At 41.5% G+C, this 24,188-nt stretch overlaps 1 protein-coding gene across 12 annotated transcripts in view; it reads left to right on the forward strand.

The window, feature by feature from the left end:
• Positions 1 to 20,677, forward strand: part of Spata7 (spermatogenesis associated 7) — a 37,618-nt gene extending 16,941 nt beyond the window's left edge. For 7 of the 12 annotated variants that reach the window (XM_013346789.2, XM_005343431.3, XM_013346787.2 and 4 more), the window contains 8 exons: positions 2,051 to 2,184; positions 7,584 to 8,056; positions 9,419 to 9,485; positions 12,786 to 12,901; positions 14,194 to 14,247; positions 15,255 to 15,332; positions 18,026 to 18,083; positions 18,316 to 20,677. In XM_013346789.2, coding sequence (XP_013202243.1) covers positions 2,051 to 2,184; positions 7,584 to 8,056; positions 9,419 to 9,485; positions 12,786 to 12,901; positions 14,194 to 14,247; positions 15,255 to 15,332; positions 18,026 to 18,083; positions 18,316 to 18,885 — 1,550 coding nt within the window. In that variant the 3' untranslated portion in view covers positions 18,886 to 20,677. Of the gene's footprint in view, positions 1 to 2,050; positions 2,185 to 3,198; positions 5,259 to 7,583; positions 8,057 to 9,418; positions 9,486 to 12,785; positions 12,902 to 14,193; positions 14,248 to 15,254; positions 15,333 to 18,025; positions 18,084 to 18,315 lie in introns of those variants that run through there. The other 5 variants (XM_026780587.1, XM_026780596.1, XM_026780601.1 and 2 more) reach the window with 5 other exon arrangements.
• Positions 20,678 to 24,188: the final 3,511 nt, after the last annotated feature.

A 24,188-nucleotide genomic window follows, 5' to 3' on the forward strand; every position in this document is an offset into this window, starting at 1 on the left:
AAGAAGGAGACAATAAATGTAATATAAAAGAGTACAGTTATAGGTTAAAGGAGTAAAGATAATAAAATAAATATTAAACTTGTAGAAAAATAATCGGGTAAGAAAATAAGCCACATAAAGATTGAATATATACAGAGAGTCTGGATTTTGTATATTATTGTGTTTTCTTTGAATATTTTGACTGTGAAGGAGCTAAGGACAGAGAGACATTTCATTGTATGGGCTGCTAAGCTAAACCAACCTATATATTTTAAAGGTATCATGACTTCAGAATTGGGTCTAAGGGTATGTTCTTGTGGAAAAGAGGTTCTACTTTTGTTTCCACAGAGGATGAGAACCTATGGAATTCTTCCAGACTAATGTAGTTTGATGAACCAAAACAACCTGAAAGGTCTTCATGAATACTCCAAAAATTACTTGACCCAATAAACAGCAGGAAGTAGTTTGGAGAGAACTCTGGCCAAATTCTCCAATATCGTTTATAAATGTTTATTAACATTTAAAGGGGGATATGATATAGAGGTTAATACTTTGCATTGGTATGGATCTTGGCTTATTGATATAGATTTGGGTCAATTTTATTGTATGTATGTTCTGCTCTTGATTAAGGTATTGTGTTTGTGCAGCTCATTTGGAAATGTAAAAGAAATAAAGGTTAATAGATAGTCATCTATAATAGTCAAGCTTGTAGGTTTTCTAGATATATATACAGATATATTTCAGGTAGATAGATATTCTTCAAACCTTTCAAAGACTACAGAATATGTCATTTAAAATGTTTTAAGAACTTAGGATTTTTCATGATTGGTGCTCCTGGCAGCACCAATCTACTTCAAGAGGATGATGTACATCAAAGAGACTTCTTATGGAGTTTGTTAGCCATTTGGGCAAGAAACTGCTCTTGCCTGGACTGCTTGATGAACTGGACATGCAGGACCCATAGAGAAATGACTGCTGAACTTGACTAAAGGTGAGACTGTCGTTCGGGGTTCCTGCTTCATGAAAGAGACTGCTAGACATTCTGCAGGACACAGAAGAAAGTGACTGACAAACCACCAATCTAGGTGGAACTGTCTTTGAAATTTCTTGCTTCATAGAAAAATCTGCTAGATACTATGGGCCTATGGACTGAAGATGGATGCTCCAACATTACAGAAGAACTTGGGTGACTGTCCAGGCAGCAAGATGTCTCTAACAATTCTAGAGTTTTGGAAGTAGCTTACAATGCACTTCTTGTTTACTTAGGTAATATTATATCCTTTTTGAGTCTTTGATAGAGGTGGAAAATAGTTATAGTTTTCCTTAGTTATGATAAAAAATAAAGTAGATATAAATATTGTAACTGTAATTCTTGCTTGATACCTGTTTTGTTATATGTTAAATTTTACTATGTTAAAGTTCAAACCTTCCTTTTTATTTAAACAGAAAAGGGGAAATGATATGGGAAGTCCTTCTGTCTATGTGTTGCTTTTATTGGTTAATGAATAAATCTGTTTTGGCCAGTGGCTTAGCAGACTAGGGCAAGGCGGGAGTTCCAGGCAGACAGAGGAGGAGGAGGCGGAGCTAGGGAGAAGCCATGGAGCCGCCAGAGGAGAAAGAACCTTGCTAGTAGGCCACAAGCCTTGTGGTAAAATATAAAATAATGGAAATGGGTTAATTCTAGATGTAAGAGCTAGCTAGCAATATACTTAAGAGATTGAACAAGCAGTGATTTAAATAATATAGCTTCTGTGTGATTATTTTGGGAGTCTGGGTGGCCGGGAAATGAACAAGCGGCCTCATACAACAGATTTTAGTCACTTACAGTAGTGTAAACATGTTTAGCAATAAAGATGTACCAGCTGTGTATGGTGCTGTTAGCCTCATATCCCACGCTGGAGTGAGAATCTTCCAGGCGAGAACTTCTAGAACAGCCGGCCTATGTGATGAGAGGTGTCCAAAGAAAAAGGGCAGTGAAAGGGAGAAATCTTTGACTTTGTTAATGTAACAAGACCAAAAAGTTAGTTTTTGTGTTTTGTTTCCAATTTCAAAGTTTTCCTTCCTTCCTTAGATGCAGATCAACAACGAAGAGAGAAACTGAAGAAAGAATTAGCACGATGTGAAAAGGAGCTTAAATTAAGTAAACCCACAATGCAGATCAGTTCTAAGATGAATTCCAAGTTCCTTTTTAACTCTCCTCAGAAGGTAAGGTGATTCTCCTGCTCTCTAAGAGCAGATATTTCTAAGGCACGTTGGTGTTGCAGCCTGGCTGGGGACCGTTTTCAGTAGCTTTGGGTCAGCAGACTGTGAGCATCAAGCACCAAGTGACTCTACTGCATGCTTTTCAGGCCACATCTCCTCACTGCTGCCTGCCAAGGGGAAGCAGCCATGAGCAATTTTGGAAATAAATTCCTAGCTGTATTCCACCCAAGCTCCACCAGCTAGAAAGGATGATGTCTCAGACTTGGCCTGCAGACTATGGTTTTATTTTTTTTGACTCTTCTCTAACATTTATTTGAAGAAGTGGTCTTTTGTTCTTAGTTTGATGAGAGGTGTTTGCAGTTTTCAGAGTCTCTCCCATGAATAGATCAATTTTTTAATTAAAAACATTTTTGATAGAATGTTTTGATCTCAATGGGCAATTTTATCCAGTGTTCTTTTGCATTTCTTGGCAATGATGATGTGATTTTCTGTTTGATCTGTTAATGTAGTGAATGACTTGTGTCCTTAATATAAACACATCCGAGCTGTGATACATTCGAGTTTCCTTCCTTCTTCCTTCCTTTTTTTTTTTTTGTTCTGTTTTTTGTTCATCTTGTTTTGAGACTGGGTCTCTGTGTGCAGCCCTTGTCCTGGAACTTGTTCTGTAGACCAGTCTAGCCTCAAACTTAGAGATCCACCTGCCTCTGCTTCCTGAGTGCTGTGATTAAAACATTAAGGTGTTCTATATTGCTGGATTCCGAGGTAAACGTTTGTTTAGGATTTTGACATCTGAACACTGTTGTTACTGGTGTACATTTTTCTCTCTGTCTGGTTATGCTGGCTTCAGTGAACAAACAGAGCACAGTTTCCTCTTTTTCTATATTCTAGTTTATAGAAGTTGAAAGTTATTTTTTATTTAAAAGTTTTTCATACATTTTGATCATATTCTTTTCCCCTCCCCTACCCACCCAATTTCATGTTTTTTTTTTTTCCCCTCTGTCTCTCAAAAACAAAAAAGAACAAGATGAAAATCAAAGCAAACAAACAGAAAAGACAAAAGGTGCACAAAAACGAGGTCATTTTGTATTGACCGACTACTAGGCCTGGGCCTGCCCTGGAGTGTGGTTGATCCACCCAGTGCCACTCCTGAAAACGGATTTTCCTTTTCCTAGCAGCTGTCAATTTCAAATACCTTCTTAGTTAAAGGTGGGACTCTCCCCTTCTCCGCCCTGGGATTTTGTCTGATTTGAACCTGTGCAGGTCTTGTGTGTGTTGTCACAGTCTCTGTGAGTTCATATGTATCCTAACCCTGTTGTGTCTGAAAATGCTGTGTCTTTGGAATCATCCACTGCGTACAGAGAGTACCGTCTTTCCACCTCCTTTCCCCATAGTTCCTGAGCCTTGAGGGCGGGTTCTGATAAATACAGTCCATTTAGGATCAGGTGCTCTCACTCCCTGCACATTGTCTCCCAAGGTTAATTACTGTCTCTTGCAAGACAAGCTTCTCTGCTGAGGGATGGGTAATAGATACACTGATCTGCAAACTTCATAATTTCATTTTTCTGAGCAGCTGTTTTTATTTCCATGGAATTCAACACTAAAATGATCACTTTTTCAAACTTTAGTACTGTAGTGAGCCCACATGTCTTTATCAACCAGTGTGGTGTTACCCGCTCATTCCGGTGGTTGGTCTCTCATCTCTAGTCCCAGCCATTGCCTCCGGCTACAGTATTTTGCTATGATTGTCAGATTCTATATTTTTACACATAACTTTAAACCACAGTCATGATATAGCCAGGCATAGTAGTGCATGCCTCTAATTACAGGTAGTGGCACACTAGGGGATGGGTAAGATAGGCTTAGGCCACACTAGGCAACATAGTGAGAACCTTTTCTCAAAAAATACACTGTTACTATGCTTAAAAATTAATAATTGTTTAATATCACCAAATACCATGCTATGATTTCATACACTGTCTTATTTTTGAGTTTATTGGAATTGAATTGGTATCTAGTTAACTTGAATTGATATTTTTTAATCCATAGTTTTCTTTCTCCCATGCCTTTTATCACTGTGTAATTTATATATGGGGGAAATCTGAGTTAGTAATAAAGTTTGGCTTAAATTTTGCAGAGTTCTAAATGATGTAAAATTTCTGCTGCAAACTTGTGTGGGGAACAAGGTTTCCGAAGGCCTGCAGTCTCTACTGAGTGCCAGGGTTCAAGACGGGCAAGTTATGCACTTGCAGAGTAGCCATTGAGAGTAGCCCATGCTCTCGAGGATGAGTTCCAGCCCTGCTATCCATGGTATGGTTCAAAAAATAAAAGGAAAGGAAGATGGGAGGGAGACAAAGAGATGAGAGGAGAGGGAAGGCGGGCAAGCCTACTTGGCAGGACAGCTTCCCCGTTGCTTACCAAGCACCAGATACTGTCTTTTAACTCCTGGTCTTTTCAGTACAAACGTAGACACGGTTTACCAGCAGTCAGTAAGGAGGACTCAGGTATTGGAGCCTTTCGGGAAGCTCTGGACTGTTTTCCTGATTGAGAACTATGGAGGAACTGAAAGCAGTTTTTAGTTAGACAGTGACATCATACCCGTTAGAAGACTACACTGGCTGCAATGACCAGCAGACCAGTTACAGGATGGTTGCAGTAATCTGGGAGAAAGATTAAGAGCTCTACCCGGGCATTATAAAGAACACCAGAAATACGGGTACAGGCGGCTTATTATTTAGAAAGGAGAATTGCTAGGTCTTGGTATCTGACTTGATGATATGAAGAGAAAGGCAGAAGTGATAATAATAGGATAAGGAGCAGGTTTTCTTCTGGGATAACATTGATAAGAGGCATGAGTTTATTCCTTTGGCATGTTCAATTCGCAGTGCTTAGGAACATTGAATATATTCAGGAGACAGTTGGATAGAGCATCTCTTTCAGGAGAAAGACCTGGGAGTCGTGAGGTGGGGGCGGCAGGTAGGGTTGAGAGTGAGAGTCTCGTACGCTGTTCTAAGGACCACAGGCCAGGAGATCTGCTCTGCGAACCACCTGTTAATCTCTCCATCCGTGATGACTCTCAGGTAGATTGCTTTTTTTTTCAGTATTTATTTCATTGTATATGTATGTATGAGTGCCTGCATATATGTTATACTTCCTGCCACATGCATGCCATGTGCCCTCACAGGCCAAAAGAAGACATCAGATTCCCTAGAACGTGAGTTACAGATTGTTTTGAACTGCCATGTGGGCCCTAGGAGTCAAGCACAGGGCCCCTGCAAGAATAACAAGTGTTCTTAATCTCTGGGCTATCTGTTCAGCCCCTATATTTTTATGATTATTATAATTGTCTAGTAATTCTTTAATAATCTCTAACATTTTATATACAAAGCAATAATTTTGAGATGAGTTTGTTGAAAATTTTTAATTATATATTTTAATATACTTTATGAATCACTTATAATAAAGTAAAATAAAACAAACATTTTAATATGTCTATTCATTTTCCCTTTAGTATCTGTAATTCTATATCTTGCTTGCCTCCATGACAGTTCATTTATGCTTTTATTCCCTTTTTATAATTCCATTTAGAAGTAATAGTAATCTTTAGTTTGCCTACATTTTTAATAATCTTTAATAATTAATACTTTAAATACAGCCAAGTTATCTTAAATTATGAGTTTGTGTAGTATATTTTAATAATTGGGTTGATTTTATGGTTAACAGTATTTATAATAATTATAAAATATTTTCACTGAAAGATAGTTACAGTTAATGATGCTGACTTTGCCTCTTAGTATCGTAGCAGTTTCTGCAGACACATGAGCTCATGTTCAGAACCCTAGATCCTCGCTGCCTGGGCTTTCCCACTCATTTCCTTCTCTCACCCTGGATCATGTGATGCCAATTTTCAAGACCCTTCCAAGTGCATCCCTTTTAGCTGCTGCACTTTAGATCTTAGAACACCACTTCTTCTGCCCCATCCCTGAAAAGGCCTCAGTTGTTCTGTGCTTGGAAATTGGGTAGATGTTCTTGACATGAACTTTGCAGAAATCCAAATCACACAAACCTCACACATAGTGGCATCAGAGCAGGTGGACAGAACACCACCAGACTGCAACTGCTTGTTCTAGAACTTTCCAATGGACTGTTTTTGTAGTTGGGGTGGTTTACCAAAGTGTTACCCATATTCAATGCAAATATCTATTCAGGCTTTGCAATATTTAGAACTAAAGGAAACGACTATATAATCTTGTTAAAGCAGATCAGTAGTACAGTTAATTTCATACTACAGTCTGTTGATTTCCAAGGGGAGAGTAGAATACAAGGTAGTGCTTGAGATAGGAAAATAGACTTACGTTTCACGCTTTCGATTAACTCAAAAGCAATTTGCCAGCACATATCAGAAAAGAGTATTTCTTTTTCCTTATTTTTTTTCCAGTGTTGGACATTAAACATAGGACCTTGTGTATGCTAGGCAAATTTCTTTTTTGTCTGTTTGTTTACATTTACTAATTATGTGCGTGTGTGTGTGTGTGTGTGTGTGTGTGTGTGTGTGTGCATGTCTGCATGTGTACATGTGAGAAAGAGAGAAAGAGAGAAAACTGGTGGGAATTGGTGGTTCCTTCCTTCCACCATGTGAGATCCAGGGATCACACTCAGGTTTTAGGCTCAGCAGCAATCACCTTTATCTACTTAGCCATCTCATTGACCCCCAGCTCTGTACTTCTGTCCGTAAAGGTTCTTTTTGGTTCATTTTAGTGAACATCACACTGATAAGGCTTATCAGGCAATCTAATGCTTTATGCATTTCTCCCTACTCTAAGCTTAGCTTATACCATCCTATGGACATAAATAATTCTTATGGTTATTAATTAATAGCCCTGTAAAATTCAGAGATATCTTTTCAAAGAGACGAGCCTTTTGTACGTCAGCTGTAATATGAACCCAGTTTGGGGGCGTTTTTTTTAAAGCTAGTGTACTTTTGAGTAGTAACCAAAGGACTCACAATTTAATGCAGAATACTCACTTTATTTTGTGTTTTATTTTGGTAAAGAAAGGTTGGGAAGCTAATTGTGTGTCTGGATGTGTTTCCTTATTTAGATATATCTGTTTGTAAGTTAGCTGACCCTTACATAGCAAAGAGCAGAGGCACTGAGTCAGCTTGAGTATGTGATTCTGACCCTCCTTTTCTTCTAAAAAGTAAGGGCAGGGCAGGAATGTAGTTCAGTGGTAGGACACTTGCTTAGCAGCTCAAGGCCCTGAGTCCAGGCCCATCATGGGTTGCGGGGAGGTAATGGTCGTACTTTCTCACAGAGTTGGAGGCAGGGTGCATGTATAAGTTAATCCGAGACTCCCCAGTTCCATGAATTTGGTATAAATGCTTACTGTCAAATCAATGTTCTTAGCCCTCAGGGGAACCACAATGTCAGGGTGTGTTAATAGAAGAAGTGACAAGGTACCCATCATTGTCGAAGTCATTGGTCCCTTCTTCAGATGAACTGCGTCTACGTCATCCTGAACTGAATAAATTCCTCATGAATGGCACCCAGAGGCATCCCAGCACCTCCCCCCTCAGCCTGGCTTACACAGGATCTGCACCCAGGAGCCCGAGCTGCAACCACTGCTGGGACAGGAGGCCTAGGAGTGCCTTCCCAAGTGCGCACCGCTTCCAGCTGGTCATCTCCAAGTCCCCCAGTGGAGATCTTTTGGAAAAGCACTCTGACTTCTTCTCTAACAAGCAGCTGCCGTTCACCCCACGCACTTTAAAAACAGAAGCGAAGTCCTTCCTGTCACAGTACCGCTACTACACACCTGCCAGAAGAAGGAAGGGTTTTCCAGTCGGGCGGGCGGAAGCTGAAACCCAGACTGAACTAAGCAGGTTTGTATGGCGTGCCCACAGCTGAGAGCAAGACCAGTGAGTCAGGGGAAGTGAGCAATAAGCAGTAGTTGTTGCTTTGTTGTACGCTTTATCTGCAACCTTGAGATCCAGCAGTGCCGTTCATGGGAATGAATGGTACAGCTGTCCAGGGCATCTTAGGAAGCAGTGCAGTAATGGCAGAAAAAGTAGCTGTTAGATTTGTTAGGCTCCTATGAAATGAGTGCTGCCTAAGTTGTTGTAAGCACAGCTCTCGAACTTCTGTGTGTTTCTAAATATTGTTTCAGAGAAGTCTTAAGACACATTATCAGACAGCACTGATGTAAATAAATATTCGTGTTAACGGTGGCAAACCAGTGAGGCCCAGGAGGGAAAATAAACATTTATCCAGTTCCCTGTGTTTCTCCTGGCACATGTCCACACCCTGGGTAGTAACAGCTGCAGGCATGACTTAGACAGTTGAGGGGACATCTGGAAATTAGAATTTGCCTTGATTTTGATTTCTGTAGTGGATGGTTTATGATATTCACTATCTTTGCCAAGTGATTATAATTTATTCCATACTAGACTTTAGTTATTCAAACATTGCAATACTAGTTTTATGAGTGTAGAAGAGGGGCAATGATGGCGAATGGATTTAATTTACGAAAGGAATTGGACTTGTAACAGAAATCATCAGCCAGAGGAGAGATGAAGAAGTCATTGCTGGATTTGACAACCCAGAATCTAAATTGAAATGAGACAGGCGGCATGGCTTCTGTGCAAGGGTGGCACACAAACTGGGGTGCATTCCATGTCTTCATGAATACGGGAAAGGGACATCTAGGGAGGAAGGGGTAGGGCGGGGGGCGGGGAGAGTAAAGAGAATGAGCTGTGGATTTGTCTGAAATTGTTGAGAACAAGTTTATTCAGTAAAGAAGGAAAGAAATGAAGAGATTGTTTCATATCTTTTTAAATGTTAAAAGGATAGTCTCATTTCTCTTAGCCCATTGTATATTTAACTGAAATCTATTTTTCAAGCAAGAAAAAGGAAGTACATGTGAATCAAATCATGTTTATTTCCAGATCTATATTTAAAAATTACACATTTTTGTAAGAGTAAATAGGTGAATTTCTTTGAGTTATACCATCCCCCCCCCTTTTTTTTTTAGATAGGGTTTCTTTGTAGCTTTGGAGCCTGTCCTGGAACTCGCTCTTGTAGACCAAACTGGCTTCAAACTCACAAAGATCCGCCTGCCTCTGCCTCCTGAGTTCTGGGATTAAAGGTGTGCACCACCACCGTCCGAATCTATACCTTTTTCTTAATGTAAAGCTTGTCATTGTGTATATAAAGGAGTAACAATCATTTCTTTGTAAATATTACAGCTTTAATTCTGAGTTTGGGACAGCCGAGACAAAGAACTCAGAGGACTCAGAAGTGAACATAAAGCAGGTAGTAACCATGAGTCTTTCTGTTGGTGCCTTCTGAGTTTCAGATGATTTGACTTATGTAGATGTAGACAGCTGTTTGGACGATCAAGAGGGAAATAGAATGTAGTCAGCGTGCGCAGGTTTGCCTGTTTGCAGTTGTCGCGTGTGCTCTCTGAATGGTCAGATGGATCCTACCGATTCTAGGGAGTCATTTGTTATTAGCGCCTACATGGTTCACTGGCTGCCTAAACAGGTGGGTGAGTAAAAATATTAATGACATTTTCAAAAGTACAGATTCTGAGAGCCAGGTATGGTGGCATTTGCCTATAATTCCAACACTTGGTAAAGGCAGGAGGATAAGAATAGGAGGCCATCTTGGACTATACAGCCGATTCAAGTGTGGCCTAAGCTGTCTAGCAAGACTGTGTCTCAAAACAACGAAGGACTGAACTGTAGCTTGGCTTTAGAGAAATTACTTAGCATTTGCAAGGCTGTGTTCAGGACCATAGCACCCACCCCTCAGCGGCACACACAGAAAAGTAGACAAGGTACTAAAGGTGCTGCCAAGGCTACCTATGTAGCAGTTTGCATTGGCAATGCCTATATTACAAACCATACAGCATAAGGGAATCCGTAGATACCATTCTTTTACATTTGACTTTACTTTTATGAACTTTATTACATTGTTTGTATCTTAAATGTTTAGCAGTGATTTAATATATCTTAGCTTTAAATATGATTTCTCAGGCAGTCATTTAATTTGAGTCATTTCAACCATGGATTATATCCTAACTTAAAAGCATTAATTCTAAATATGGTTTGCATGTTTAAATGTCGAACACAAACTCAGGGATACAAAATTAAAATAATCACATTCAACTTCTTTTTTCTTTCTGAAAATGGGTAGGAACTTATGTTTTTACATCTCAGCCATTGATAGTGTTTTGACAGGGGGACCGCTTAGAGTTCATGGAGAAAACAGCCTCTGAAAGCTAAGTGTCTTCCTAAAAGACTAACTGCAGGGTCCTTGGGAGAAGGCACAGCAGGCATAGTTCTAGCCTGGGAAGGGCTTGATAAACAATGCCTCTTTTCACCTTGAATTTTAGTGAAAAGAGTTAGGCCTGTAGATAACTAAGCTAACGCAGGGCAGGTGAGATTGCTCCCCAGGTAAAAGTGCTTAGCACAGAAGAGTGACTCCCCGAGTTCCCTGGAGTCCACTGCGGAAAGAGAAAACTGACTCCCAAACGTTGTCTTCTGACGTCTCCGTGTACCATGGTGTGCTCGTGCCTGCACTCACACAACATCATACATCATTCCCATCTTCATAGCGTTACTTATGGTGACGAGGGAAATTGGAAGAATCCCAGTTGATTACATTGCATTCCGAATGTTCATTCATAACCCTTCAAGAAAAATGGAAGCTCACAGCAGTGTTGGACTTGAGAAAGCTAGTGAAATATAACTGTAGTAGATCTATAGTTTAACCACACTTTTAAAACTGTAAAGCCTTTTGCATGAATCAGCTTTGTAGGACTGGGAATATAACTTACTCGATAGAGTACTTGCCTAGCATAAACAAAGCATGAATTGGTGTAGCAGTGCCTCCTTTTAAAGTATTTATTTATTTTATATGCATTGGTGTTTTGCCTGCATGTATGTCTGAGGGTGTCAGATCTTGGAGTTACAGACAGTTGTGAGCTGCCATGTGGGTACTGGGAATTGAACCTGGGTCCGTTAAAGAGCAGCCTGTGCAGTATTCTTAACCGCTGAGCCACCTCTCCAGCCCCAACAGTAATACCTCTTGTTCCTTTCTTTCTTCATTTCTATTTTTGTTGTTGTTTGTTTGGGTTCTGTTTGTTTTGTTTTAAGACAAGGTATGTCTAAGTAGCCCTGGATATCCAGGAGCTCACTATGTAGACCAGGCTGGCCGACATATGCGTCTGTGTGGTCACCTACATCTATGTGTACCATGTGCATGGCTGGGGTGCCCAAGGAGGTCAGGAGAGGGTGCTGGATCTGCTGGACTGGATTTAAGGAAGTTACAAGTAGCCATGTAGGCACTGAGAACCAAACCTTGGTCCTCTTAACCGTGGAGCCATCTCACTAGCCCCAGCAGTACATGATTGCAATTCCAGTACTTAGATGTTAGAAGAGGCAGGATGATCAGAAGTTCAAAGTCATCATCAGGCACAAAGGAATTTCAAGGCCAGCCTGAGCTACAGGAGACCTGTTTGAAAACAAAACATAACTTTGTAAAGATTAATGCAAGTAAAATATTATTTGTGACACGTCAGAAGAAATCTGTTCAAGTAATATGCCATCGTTTTGTTTGTTAATATTGCCCATATGCCACTGCTACTACAGCTGCTTTCATGTGTGACATAGTGGGTGTTTGAAACAGATGTGCTTTTGAATTTTTAATAATGTAGTCAATGAATTTTTCCCCCAAATTTACTTAAAAGCTGCAAATTTGTATACTTTCATGGGTTTCTGGTCTTACTTTTGTTAGTTTTTGTTTTTTAATGTGGGTATGTACACATTGTGTGTAGGGATGATGTCTCCCATCCAATTACTAACCAGACCAGCTGTGCTTCACTTCCAGGATCAGACAAGACGGGGGCACTTTCAGGGTGGTGTGGCTAACCAGGCATGGTGGCACACACCTTTAATCCCAGCACTTGGAAGGCAGAAAAAGGTGATATCTGTGAGTCTGAGGACAGCAAGTTCCAGGATAGTCAGAGCTGAATAGTGAGACTTTGTCTCAAATAAAATAAAATAAAAATGTAAAAGGTGTATGGCTGTGGACTGCTCATGGTGATGAGCCTCTCTCCCAGGTCCCCAGGTAACCTGTGAACTGTGACCTCATGCTTCATCCTTTCAGTACTGGGGTCACAGGTGCAGACTCCCCCACAGTATTATTAATGATTTCCTAATGCCATTTAAAATGCTTCTTATTAACATGGGTAAAATGCTAATTGGATGGGCTATTCTTTTTTTTTTTATTAAAAATTTCTGCCTGCTCCCCTCCTCCCTTTTCCCTCCGCCTCCCCCCATCCTCCACTCCCCTCCCCTCTGTCTCCAGTCCTAAGAGCAGTCAAGGTCCCTGCCCTGTGGGAAGTCCAAGGTCCTCCCCCCTCCATCCAGGTCTAGGAAGGTGAGCATCCAAACAGGCTAGACTCCCACAGATAGGCTATTCTTTTTTTGTTAGTTTGTTTTAATATATCAGGTACTTTTTGTGTTTATTTTTATTAATATTTGCTGTTTTCTTTCAGAACATAGTTTTGAAACAAAATTAAATTTCTTCTTTTTGTACCACTTCCAGGCACTTAGTTCCATGGCAAATGGTGCTGAGGACAAAAACTGTCCTTTATCTTCACAAGGACCAAACTTAGGATGGGACAGGATTAAAGATGGCACTCTGCAGCATTCCTCCCAAAAGTGAGTGGCACCTTATATATTTGGGGGGCTTGAGACCAACCTAGGTCTCAGAGTGAAACCCTGCTTCCATTTGCTTTCCTGTGTAATAGACGCACAGCATTTCCCCTAAGTGCTGTTTTAATTCCATGTGCTAATGTATTTTAGTATTACACAGTTCTGTGGCACTGTTAGTAAAGGTGAGAGTCAGTTGTGCTAATGTGTTAATAAGGGGAAGGGATGCTAGTGTGCAGTAGTTGCTGTCTCTCCTCACATTAGAGAAGACTATCCTCAAGGCCCGTCCTCTGGCAATGGTGTTAGCCAGTTTCTATGACACCAACAGTGCTGAAGAACTGACCTCACCATTAGATGAGCTGTGCGACTTGGAGGCGACAGGCTGCTCCCAAGTGAAAGTGCTCGCCATGCAAGCCTGATAAACAGTTTGCTCCTCAGCACCCATGAGAGGAGGAGAGAAGTAACTCCTGAAAGTTGTACACACACTCACACACTCATACACACACACACACAATAATTGTATTAATAAAAGTTTCAAAAGCCTTGGGGGCTGGAGAGATGGCTCAGAGGTTAAGAGCACTGATTGTTCTTCCAGAGGTCCTGAGTTCCCAGCAACTACATGGTGGCTCACAACCATCTGTAATGAAATCTGACCTCCTGGCATACATGCAGACAGAACACTGTAAACAAAATAAATAAATAAAAATCTTAAAAAATTCAAGAGCTAAAAATTTGTGATGTGTAACATTCCCACATGCCAGTGTTTGTCTGCTCTGCTGTTGGGAGATGCTCTTTAACACTGTGTCCCATGCCTAGTGACTGTGACATCACACCTAGCAAAAATGTGTCCCATGCCTAGTGACTGTGACATCACACCCAGCAAAGATGTGGACCAGCAAGCTTCGGCTGTTAACTGCATTTCCAGTGTAGGAGACTGGCTGTGAGATGAGGGAGGAAGAGCATTCACAGGGGAGAATGAGGACATGGTTTGGAGCAGACAGGAAGAAGAGGCGCATCTTCTCCCTTAGCCCTTTACCAGGGACATCTTGATTTCTAAGACTATAGTAGGTTGAGTACCAACTCTGTCCTGGAAACTCATTGAACAAACAGCACATGTTAGCACATGTGCACATGCATGCATGCATGCATGCACACTCCCACAGAACTAAATCACAGATGGGAAAATACTTAGAAATTTCAAAGCATATAGCTACTAATGTAGACAGAATATCAATCATGGAATTTTTGTATGCCTACCCTTATGGCTGCTGTTAGAACATTTTCCCTCTCTCTTTTTCTAGGACGCTCTGTGAGCTCTCTACACAGCTTTCTTCAGACAGCAAAATCTACCCTGAGTAAGATCACTCTGACCTCTTTTTACTTGAGTGGGAAGCAGAATTAAGATCAGAAAAGCCTGATAAGATAAATTAAGATGGGAACTCGCCTTTCTACATCCAGCTCTGCAGTATCAGTCATTTAATCCATGCTGATGGACAGATTGTCGGGCATCTTATCTTTAGTGAAAATGTGTCCCTAAGTTAGTAATATCTACTAATAATTTCTAATAATTGCTTATTTTTATAAATTAATCTAGTAAAGAACCCTACAGGAAAGGATTTGAAGCTCAGGGGCCTCTTGGGAGGTTTGTGGCCGCTCCACCACTTTGCAGACTGTCGTCTTTGCTTTCAGTGGTTACGGTACATTCTTAAGTTATAGTTTTCAGGAAAGTAGTCTGCTTAATAGTTTCATTTATTTGTTCTTAAGCAAGTTCCTATGGATTGGTTTTTAACACGCTGGTTTACACACCCACCCATCCCCAGTTAGTCTCCAGTTGAGTAAGCTTGCCGTTTCCATTCATTCCCGAGTTTGAGCTAACTAGAATCAATAACGGTAGTGTCCTGACCTTCTTGTAACAGGTACTAGAAGTTAGACATGAAGTAGTATATCGTAAGAAATGTGTCCAATTAAAAAATTACTACTACATTTTTTCATCCATAAATTTGCCTATTAGAAATTCTTTTTTATAAGGATTTTGAAGAAAAAAAAAGCAATCTTTCTAGTCAGTAAATTTCCCAGCTTGAACACAAGATGCTGAACAGAGCTCGATAAGCATCACGCCCCTGCTTCCCTGGGTGGGCCCTCTTTGTCTTTTTGCTGTTATGAATGTTCCACAAAGATGAAATTTTACTCCATTGGGTGATAATTTTCTCACTTCTATGTTTTCCTTTTTGAACATGAGAAAGCAGGTTTGTTTATAGTATTCCTGTACTCGTGGGCAGCAGTCCCTGTAGTGGTGATCTGGGTGCTCCTGCGTGACCTCCCCTCTGTGTGATGGTTCTGATGCGCTTGTGTTCCTCTGCAGTGAAGAGGAGCTGCTCTACCTGGACTTCATGGAAAATGTGACAGATGAAATTTTGAAACTTGGTTTATTTTCCAACAGGTTAGAGATTTTTTTTAATATTTATTTATTTTTTATGTATACAATATTCTGACTGCGTGTATGCCTGCAGGCCAGAAGAGAGCACCAGCGATGGTTATGAGCCACCATGTGGTTGCTGGGAATTGAACTCAGGACCTTTGGAAGAGCAGGCAAAGCTCTTAACCTCTGAGCCATCTCTCCAGTCCGAGATTTTTTTTTTAATGTGTGTGGGAGTTGAGATGTACATTGAATATTTTTCATATGGTAAAATTTTTTTAAGTTATTAGGATATAAAAAGTTATGTTCGTCTTATAATTATATTTTTATAATTGATTGTAAATTATAAAGACTTTTATCTATACACTACAAAAAACAATAGATATTTTTCATTTAAGTATTATTATATCTTAGTTATATCAAACCGTATAATGAATTGAATTTTTGCTACCATTTTAAAAAACCTCCGTAATTCCACCTTGCTATCACAAACTCTTATGGGAATCAAAAACAAGCTTTCAAATTTTATTACATTTATGTGTGTGTGTCTCTGTGTGTGGTCACATGCCACAGCAGGCCATCAAAGGGTGTTTGTGTGTGTATTCACATGCCACAGCATGCTGTGAGGGTCAAAAGACAACCTATGGGAGTTAGTTCTCTCTCCACCGTGTGGGTCCTGGAGATTGAACTTGGATTATCAGGCTTGCTGTCGAGTACCTCCACTTGGTGAGCCCTCTTATCCACCCACAACATCTTTACTACAACATGTAAGATCTAATAAAGACAAAAGAAAAGCTCTTTGTGTACTTATAGGAAATGGAGAGTTTGCAAAACCAGATTAGCCACTGCGTTGCTTTTGGAAGCTGTGTGCTGGGTGCAGCTCAAACACTGCTCTGTCTACAGCCACTGAGCGTTAGATTCCACTTCATGTAGCAGAGCATAGGACTGTGCACTCTACACACAACTGCAGACATTGCAGTGGCCATTTCTAGCCCTTTATCAGGGTTTACTTTTTAATGAAGGAAAACACTTTGTTATTGGAATAAAAAGACCAGTGGTGTGTGCCAATACTGTCATTTGAAAAAAAAAATGTTTAATGGGGGCTGGAAAATGGCTCCGTGTTTAAAAGCATTTGCTATACAACCATGAGAACCCAAGTTCAAATCTCAGCACCCACATAATGAACCAAGTGAGTCTCATGCAGGGCTATAACTCCAGGGCTGTTGGGTGTTGGAGCGTGGGCAGACTGGAGGATTTTCTGCTCAGAAGAACCCCTGCCACAGAGGAATAGGCAGAGAATGTTAGACACCGATGCTGCCCTTGACCTTGAGGACACACAGGCATGCACACTCACACATTCACATGCAAACTGTTAATTTTAAGAGTTTCATAGGAGTTTTGTAGAACAGATATGTCTAGCATTACTGGACTACACATTTTAGATGGCTAAAATGGTAACTTTTATGGTTTTTTTTTTATCACAAAACCAAAAAGTTTTACATAGCATTTACATTTTCCCTTAAACGTTTATATTTTCCTCTTAAGATTTAATTTTGGTTCATAAGACTAAACATAGAACCATCCTGAGAAAGAAACTAGAAGGTGCAAGAATAGGTATTCTCAGCCTGAGGGATGCTCGAAGTGCCTCTGTTGACCAGAGAGTGCGTGTGTGTGCACGCGCATGCATGTACCTGAATATGTATTACTTAGTCCCACCTACAGAAGCACAGAAAAAAGCCACGGTGCACATATTCCAGAATGTGACCAGTAACTTTTATAAAGAGTAGGATACAAGTTTCTTGGTCTTTTAAAAATGACAGAATAATCCAGACCTCCTATTCTACAGGTCGGCTCATCTCACTGAATAGTATGAACCATGGTAACTTGAGTGACCAAGGAAATTAGTTGTTGTTTTCAGGAAACCTGTGAATAGGTTATTGTGATTCTGGGCCTGGTGTAGAAAGAATACATTCCCTGAGGCTAGTCACATCTGAGTTAAATTCTCTGAAGGGCTTGTGACTGACTTTAGGGAAAGGAATCTCATCCTAGAGATGTAACACAGTTTCTGCAGGGCTTTCATACCCTGCCTTTGGCAGGGAAATAGGTAACATTGTTTCTGTGAGCCAGGCCTGGTGGCACAGGCCTTTAGTCCCAGCAAGGAGGCAGACCTCTGAGTTCCAGGTCAGCCAGATCTGCTTAGAGTTCCAGGCCACCTAGAGCCTCATAGCAGACCGTGTCAGGGACGGGCAGAGGCAGATTGTATGTCTAGCGTAAATACCTGGCATTCACTTGGAGGTCATTGACCTATCATCAATGGAGTGTATACTTAAGGAGCACGGTGAACCAGCTCTATGAGAGCATTTTCTCAAGGGTGTGGGGAAAGAGCGCAGGGAGCTTTTGGTGTCTGTCTTACAGAGAGAGAGAGAGCTCTGCAGGGAGGGGAGTATTGTGTCTCACCTAAAACACTCACAGAAACAGTACTCAGGTCTTCAGATACACTGGTATCTATTATATAACTTAGATGTGTAACCCAAGGCAGGCTTCCTGACAGTTTAGAAAAGTAGACACCAGGAAAGATTGGTCTCCAGTTGCACAGAGAAAATGATTCATCTGGAAACCACTTTCCAGCCTTTGTCAGCTTTTATATTATGTTCCTATTTTACATTGAATGGGTTATCTGATTTTAAGATGTTAATATTTTTCTTGATCATTTGTAGGTGTTTAGAACGACTGTTTGAACGACATATAAAACAGAATAAACATCATTTGGAGGAGGTTTGTCTTTCTTTAGAATTTTATGTTTTTGTAAAACATTGCATAGACCATAAAAGAGCTCATTTAAAATAGGTACTATCCCCTGGGTGCTTTTTGTGAGGGGAAGGGGCACAGGGGCTGTGGAAGTGTTAGTCCTCTGAGACTATCAGCACTGCACACAGACATGGTTTAGTTTATTAGCTTAGCTAGTATAATGATCCTCATAATTGCATATTCCTTTCCATAATCCTAGGGGAAAATGCGCTACCTGCTACATGGCCTGAAGATTGATTTAGGCTGCATATCTGAGGAAGAGCCAGCAAAGCAGAGCGATTTCAGAATGTTGAATCAACTTGATTTTCAAAAGGCTCTGATTTCAAAACCAGATGAAGGTACAAGTAATGATGGTACGGTAATTGAGCAAGAGCGTCAGCAGTTCCAGGAGGCTCTGGGCATGCTGTCGTCTGTGCCGCAGGATGAAAACAAGATGTTCTCTTTACCGGGTGAATTCCTAATACCTGGCTGTAAATTCAAGGATTCCGAAAATGTTATAGTTCAACAGGTCAACGATGAGACAGCTCTTAAGGCCTCAGCCTTAGATGAAAACAATCCAAGTATTTCTGACAGGTTACTAGACCAGGAAACCTCTGTGGATGTCATTGAAGGTGACAGTGACTCTGAAAGTGTTGAGACTTCCAGGGAATTATGTTGTCTTAGCACAGTACTGTCCCCATCTGTTCAGTTCCCCAGCATCAAAGACGGCAGTGATCATGACAAGCAATTACCAACTCTAAAAATCATGGAAATGGGCATTGAAGACTAACCTTTGGATCTTCACTAATAAATACTCCATGTGACCAGTAACTCAATATAACTTTTCTTGTTTTCCTTTTTTACATATTAAGATTTCTGTATTTTCAATGCTGTATAATAAATTACCATAAATTTAGCATCTTGAAACACCATATACTTATTATTAATCCTATTGTCTGTGGTTCAAGAATTGAAACACAGGAGTGATGTGTGCTCTACTTCGGGGCTCTACAATCTAGGGTTGTGATCTCATTGGGAGACTTACCCGAGGGACTCTGCTTCCATGCTCAATTGGCAGAATTCTTTTCCTTGCACCATAGATCTGAGGCTTCATTTGGTTTTGGCTGGTTGGTGGGCAGATGACTGCTCGCCATCCCTGCCACGTGCACGCTCCTTAAGCAGGCCACAGCCTGGCTGCTTGTCTGTGAAGGTGGAAGAGACTGCTAGCAAGATGGGTCATTCGCCAGCACTTCTTTTTTTAGCTCTTGATTAGAAGCAAGCAAGACATGGGTCTCTTGCATACTTAAGGGTTAAGGGGACGGCATACAAGGGTGCAGATGCCGGAGGTGGGAACCACTGGGTTACCTGGGGCTCTTTGACCACCACTTCTAAAGTTGCTTTTTAGAGGAACATGTTTGACCCAACATAGTGGCCTCATGATCATTGGGAAATAGTTTATAATCTGGGATGGTCTTAAAGCATTGCATCTTATAATGTACGGAGGCTGGAGGATTGAGAGTATCTGCCCTTTGGCATGCCAGGCCATTTTTATGCTTTAACTCTGAATCCAGTTTTTTTTGTCTTTGGAGCCTTTACCCATTCTAATGTTTATACCTTTTAGGACATCTTAATATTCTTTAGTTTCTCTTTAAATTTTGTTTTAAAAGATGAGTTAATATAACAAGGGGTGGTCTACACTTATCTGTGGATGTAAGGATGAGCATGGAGAATGCATTAAAGATACTGGTGTGGGAGTTCGAATGTAAGTTCTTAGGGGGTGACACTATTAGGAGGTTTGCCTTTATTGGAGTAGGTATGGCCTTGTTGGAAGAGCTAAGTATCTGTAGGGGTGGGCTCAAGATACCCAGTGTTCCAGACCACTTCCTGTTGCCTGCAAGATGTAGAACTCTCTGTTACTTCTCCAGCACCATGTCTGCCCTCATGCTGCCATGTCCCACCGTGATAATGGACTGAACCTTGAACTGTCAGTGAGCCACCCCGATTAAACTTTTTTTCTAAGATTTGCCATGGTCATGGTGTCTCTTCACAGCAATAGAAACCCTCACTAAGACAACTGGCTTAAGGAAGTGGCAGTAGTAGGTCTTCCTCTAGGTTCTATGGCCATGGGTAGTAGGCTAGAATTACATTACCAGGCGCGACTTACCTCCTATTGAGTGGGCCTTAAGTTCAATTACACGGCTTGGTTACCTCCAAGATGTAAGTGCTGAACCACAGGTTCCTTTGCACTGCCTCCCCCAACCCACCCCACTTCATGTCAACTTCCCATATCCATGAGGTATTGCTATTAACATGAGATTTGGGGAATAATCACTAAAGGCTGTAGTTGAATAGTAATGTGTTTGTGTGTCCCGTTGACAAGAGATCAATTGCTCTGGCCAGTTTTGTCAGCTTGACACAAACTAGTCATTTGGGAAGAAAGACCCTCAAGAGAAAATGCCACCACAAGATTGTGGGCAAACCTGTGGGGCTAATGATTGACATTAATGTGACTGTCCCACTGCGGGCCATGCCACAACTGGGCAAAGTAGCGCCGAGTTGTATAAGAAGCAGGCTGACCAAGCCAGGAGGAACAAGCTAGTAAGCATGCCTCCATGGCCTCTGCTTCACTGAATTCTGGTTCCTTCCCTGACTTCCCTCAGTGATGGAGTTGTAAACTGAAACGCCCCACCCCACATGCACGCACGCACGCACACACAAATTCTAAGTACCACTACTGTACCTTTGGAAATCTCTTGCTGCTCTAGTCATTGTGGTTCATAGGTGTCACATCCAGATAGAACTGTTGATTGCTCTTCTTCCTTGGCAACTTTGCATGGCACCGTCTGGTACTCTGTAAGCTAGTTCAGGGAGAAGCTTCTAGCTCAACCACAGTTTAGTTCCTCCAAGTCCTGAATCTAAAGCTTGTGGTGTCATCAGCAATGGGGACTTATATTCAAACTCTGGGGGAGGAGCAAGGGCAAAGGCAATACCCTATTTTGTTTGGGGGATGACCTGAACTCCCCTAACCAACTCAAAGGGATGTTTCCGAAAGTTTAACTCTTAAATTACATAATAACTATTTTAAGCGTGGTGGTCTGAATGAAAATGGCCCCATGGACTAATGTGTAAATACTTGGTCCCCAGTTGATGACTGTTTTGGAATGATTAGAAGGTGGCCTTGTTGAAGGTAAAGTGTCATTGGGGGCAGGTGAGCTTGAGGGTTTCAATAGGCTCAGTGCCGTTCTGTGTGCCTCTCTTTCTCTGCCTACTTGTAGATCAAGATGTGAGCCCTCAGTTGTCCTATCTACCATGCCTTTTCTCCGTCATCACTGGCTGTTTCTGTTATTTTTTGTTACCATGATGAAATACTGTGACCAAGCAACTGTTTTGGGAAAGGATGAGGATGTATGGCCTTGTTGGAGGGACAGGCTTTGAGATTTTGAAAAGAGTGCTATTCCCCCATTCTCTCTTTCCACTTCCTGTTTGTGATGAAAATATGAGTTCTCAGCCACTGCTCCAGCACCAATGCCTACCTGCTGCTGCTGTGCTCCCTGTATGATAGTCTAGCCCTTTGAAACTGTGAGCCCAATTAAATGTTTTTCCTTATAAGTCATCTTGGTCATGGTGTTTTGTCATGGTAATAGAAAAGTAACTGTAGTGCAGTTTCTAATTGGTCTTAATAATAAAAACCCAGAGGCACACATTGGGTGGGGGAAGCTGAAAGATCAGAGAAGCAGAACAGCCAGCCACCAGTTCTCATCTCTACGAAATCCTCAGAACCAAGGGGCAAGAGCCTGTCTCGAATCCTCAGACTGAATGCAGTGGGCTCCTAGCTCCTCCCACCTTCTATTCCTCTCTCCTCCCAGCCATAATCCTTCCTATCTCCACCTCCCTAATGCTGTGATTAAAGGTGTGAGCCACCACCCTCTGACTCTTTTTGCCTGGATCAATCTTGTGTAGACCAGAGTAGCCTTGAACTCAGATCCGTCTGCCTCCATCTCCCTCCCAAGTGCTGGCTGGGTTTAAAGGTGTTTGACACCATTGCCTGGCCTCTATGACTGACTAGTGACTAGCTTGGCACTCTAATCTTCAGGCAAGCTTTATTTGTTAGATATCAAAATATCACATGTAACAAATATAGTAAGAATTATTTGTGTTGTTCAATGTCCATTAATTTTAAGTGATCACTAATCTTAGACAACACTAACATGTGACGTGTGGACTTTACTAAAAGGTGGGCTGTGGTAGTTTGAATAGGAATGGCCCCATAGACTCACATGTTTGAATGCTTGGTCGTAGGAGTGACACTATGAGAAGATGTGGCCTTGTTGGAGGAGGTGTGTCACTGTGGGAGCAGGCGTTGAGGCCTCATAAACTCAAGCTGCACCCACTGTGGCACCCAGTGTCTTTCTGCTGCCTGCAGATCAAAATGTAGAACCCTCCCTTCCTTCTCCAACACCATGTCTGCCTGCATCCCACAATGCTTCTTGCCATGGCAATGATGGCTTTAATCTCTGAAACTGTAAGCCAGCCTCAATTAAATGTTTTTCTTTCTAAGAGTTGCCATGCTGGGCAGTGGTGGTGCATGCCTTTAACCCCAGCACTCAGGAGGCAGAGGCAGGAGGATCTCTTTGAGGTTTGTTTAGAGTACAAATTTAAAGTACATATGCATACTCAAATGGATACTATTCATGTCTGACCACTGAAATAACGTACGTAGTCTACTTGCAGTTTGAAAACTAAGGCTGGTATGACAGCTCAATGGGTAAAGGGATAGAAAACAAAACAGGCCCCGCTTCAATGAGGTGGAAGGAGAAAACTCCCTCCTGAAAGCCAACCTCTGATCTCCATACACCGTGGTGCACACAAACACAGCACACACATGCATGAGCACACACATTTTTAATATGATTTAAGATAGGGATCTGTTTTAATCAGCAATAAACTGAAAACTGTTCACTAACCCCAGATTATTAAAAGTACTTTATTTTGTAAGCACACATCACCGATCTAAATGGTTTTGGAATCTGTTCGGAAGACTTGATTTCGCTACACACACAATGACTTCCAGATGGCCTCTAGACGGCGCTGTTGACTTGGTAATGCTGCGGGCTGGTGCTACATACCTTTCTTCCCTTCTCAACCCAGGGACCACAGCAAGGAGGGTATGCTGGTACGTCCAATGGAAAAGGTAGACGGAATGCTTGGCCAAATCACCCCTCACCCCACCTCACAGCCACTTTCTCAGGCAGCATTCACGCTTGCTTCATGATCAGTTCTGTGAAACATTCCTATGAAACTCAAGCCAATCTGCCTTCCATCCTGAGTCCCCACTGCCTGGCAGAGCAGGGAGAACTCATTCTCTGATCTCACCACCAGGGGGCAGCAGGGACAACAGTCATTCTGTAAATTTGCTGAGGATACAAGGTGGTGATTTGGTTTACTTCCACAACCTTTGGTTTACCTTTCACAACCCAGCCCCAACCAGGCCCTCACCTCACCCCAGTCCACCCCTCCACTTGGCTCTGGGGACAAACTAAAAGAATTGGCACATTCACTTAATGCATCATTTGCAAAAGTAAATATGACTACCTCATCCACATGCAATAAGCTTTTAGAATGTGTTTATTGAAGAGCAAACAAATACACAGATGATGGATGCCACTTATGCAACCAGAGAACTCTCGAATGTTCCCTGAAATCCGCTATCCAACACAAACTTGCAGACTTTGGACTTTACTCTCCTTCTTCTACACATAATTATAGGTACTAGGACCAGAGCCCTTCTCTGCAGGAATTTAAAAAGTTCCTTTAAGAGAGTTCCCTCAGCTGTCACTCAAAAAGGACCCATCTGAAGTTTTTTAATGAATTTCAAGTAAAAGATCATTTTAGTTTGTTTCATGTGCTCTTTTCTTACTAAATTTATATCCAAGAGAATTTCCTTTAAAGGCTGGTGCTAAAAAGGCATGGTACTAAAAGCCTCAGGTGGCAGAGGCAAGCAGAGGAAGGAGTTTCAAGACCAGCCGGGTCTACACTATGGACTCCAGACCATGACAGGCTAAACAGTAATGTGCGTGCATGTGTGTGTGTGTG

The sequence above is a fragment of the Microtus ochrogaster genome, chromosome 1 (genome assembly GCF_000317375.1).
Source record: "Microtus ochrogaster isolate Prairie Vole_2 chromosome 1, MicOch1.0, whole genome shotgun sequence".
Classification (NCBI taxonomy): domain Eukaryota; kingdom Metazoa; phylum Chordata; class Mammalia; order Rodentia; family Cricetidae; genus Microtus; species Microtus ochrogaster.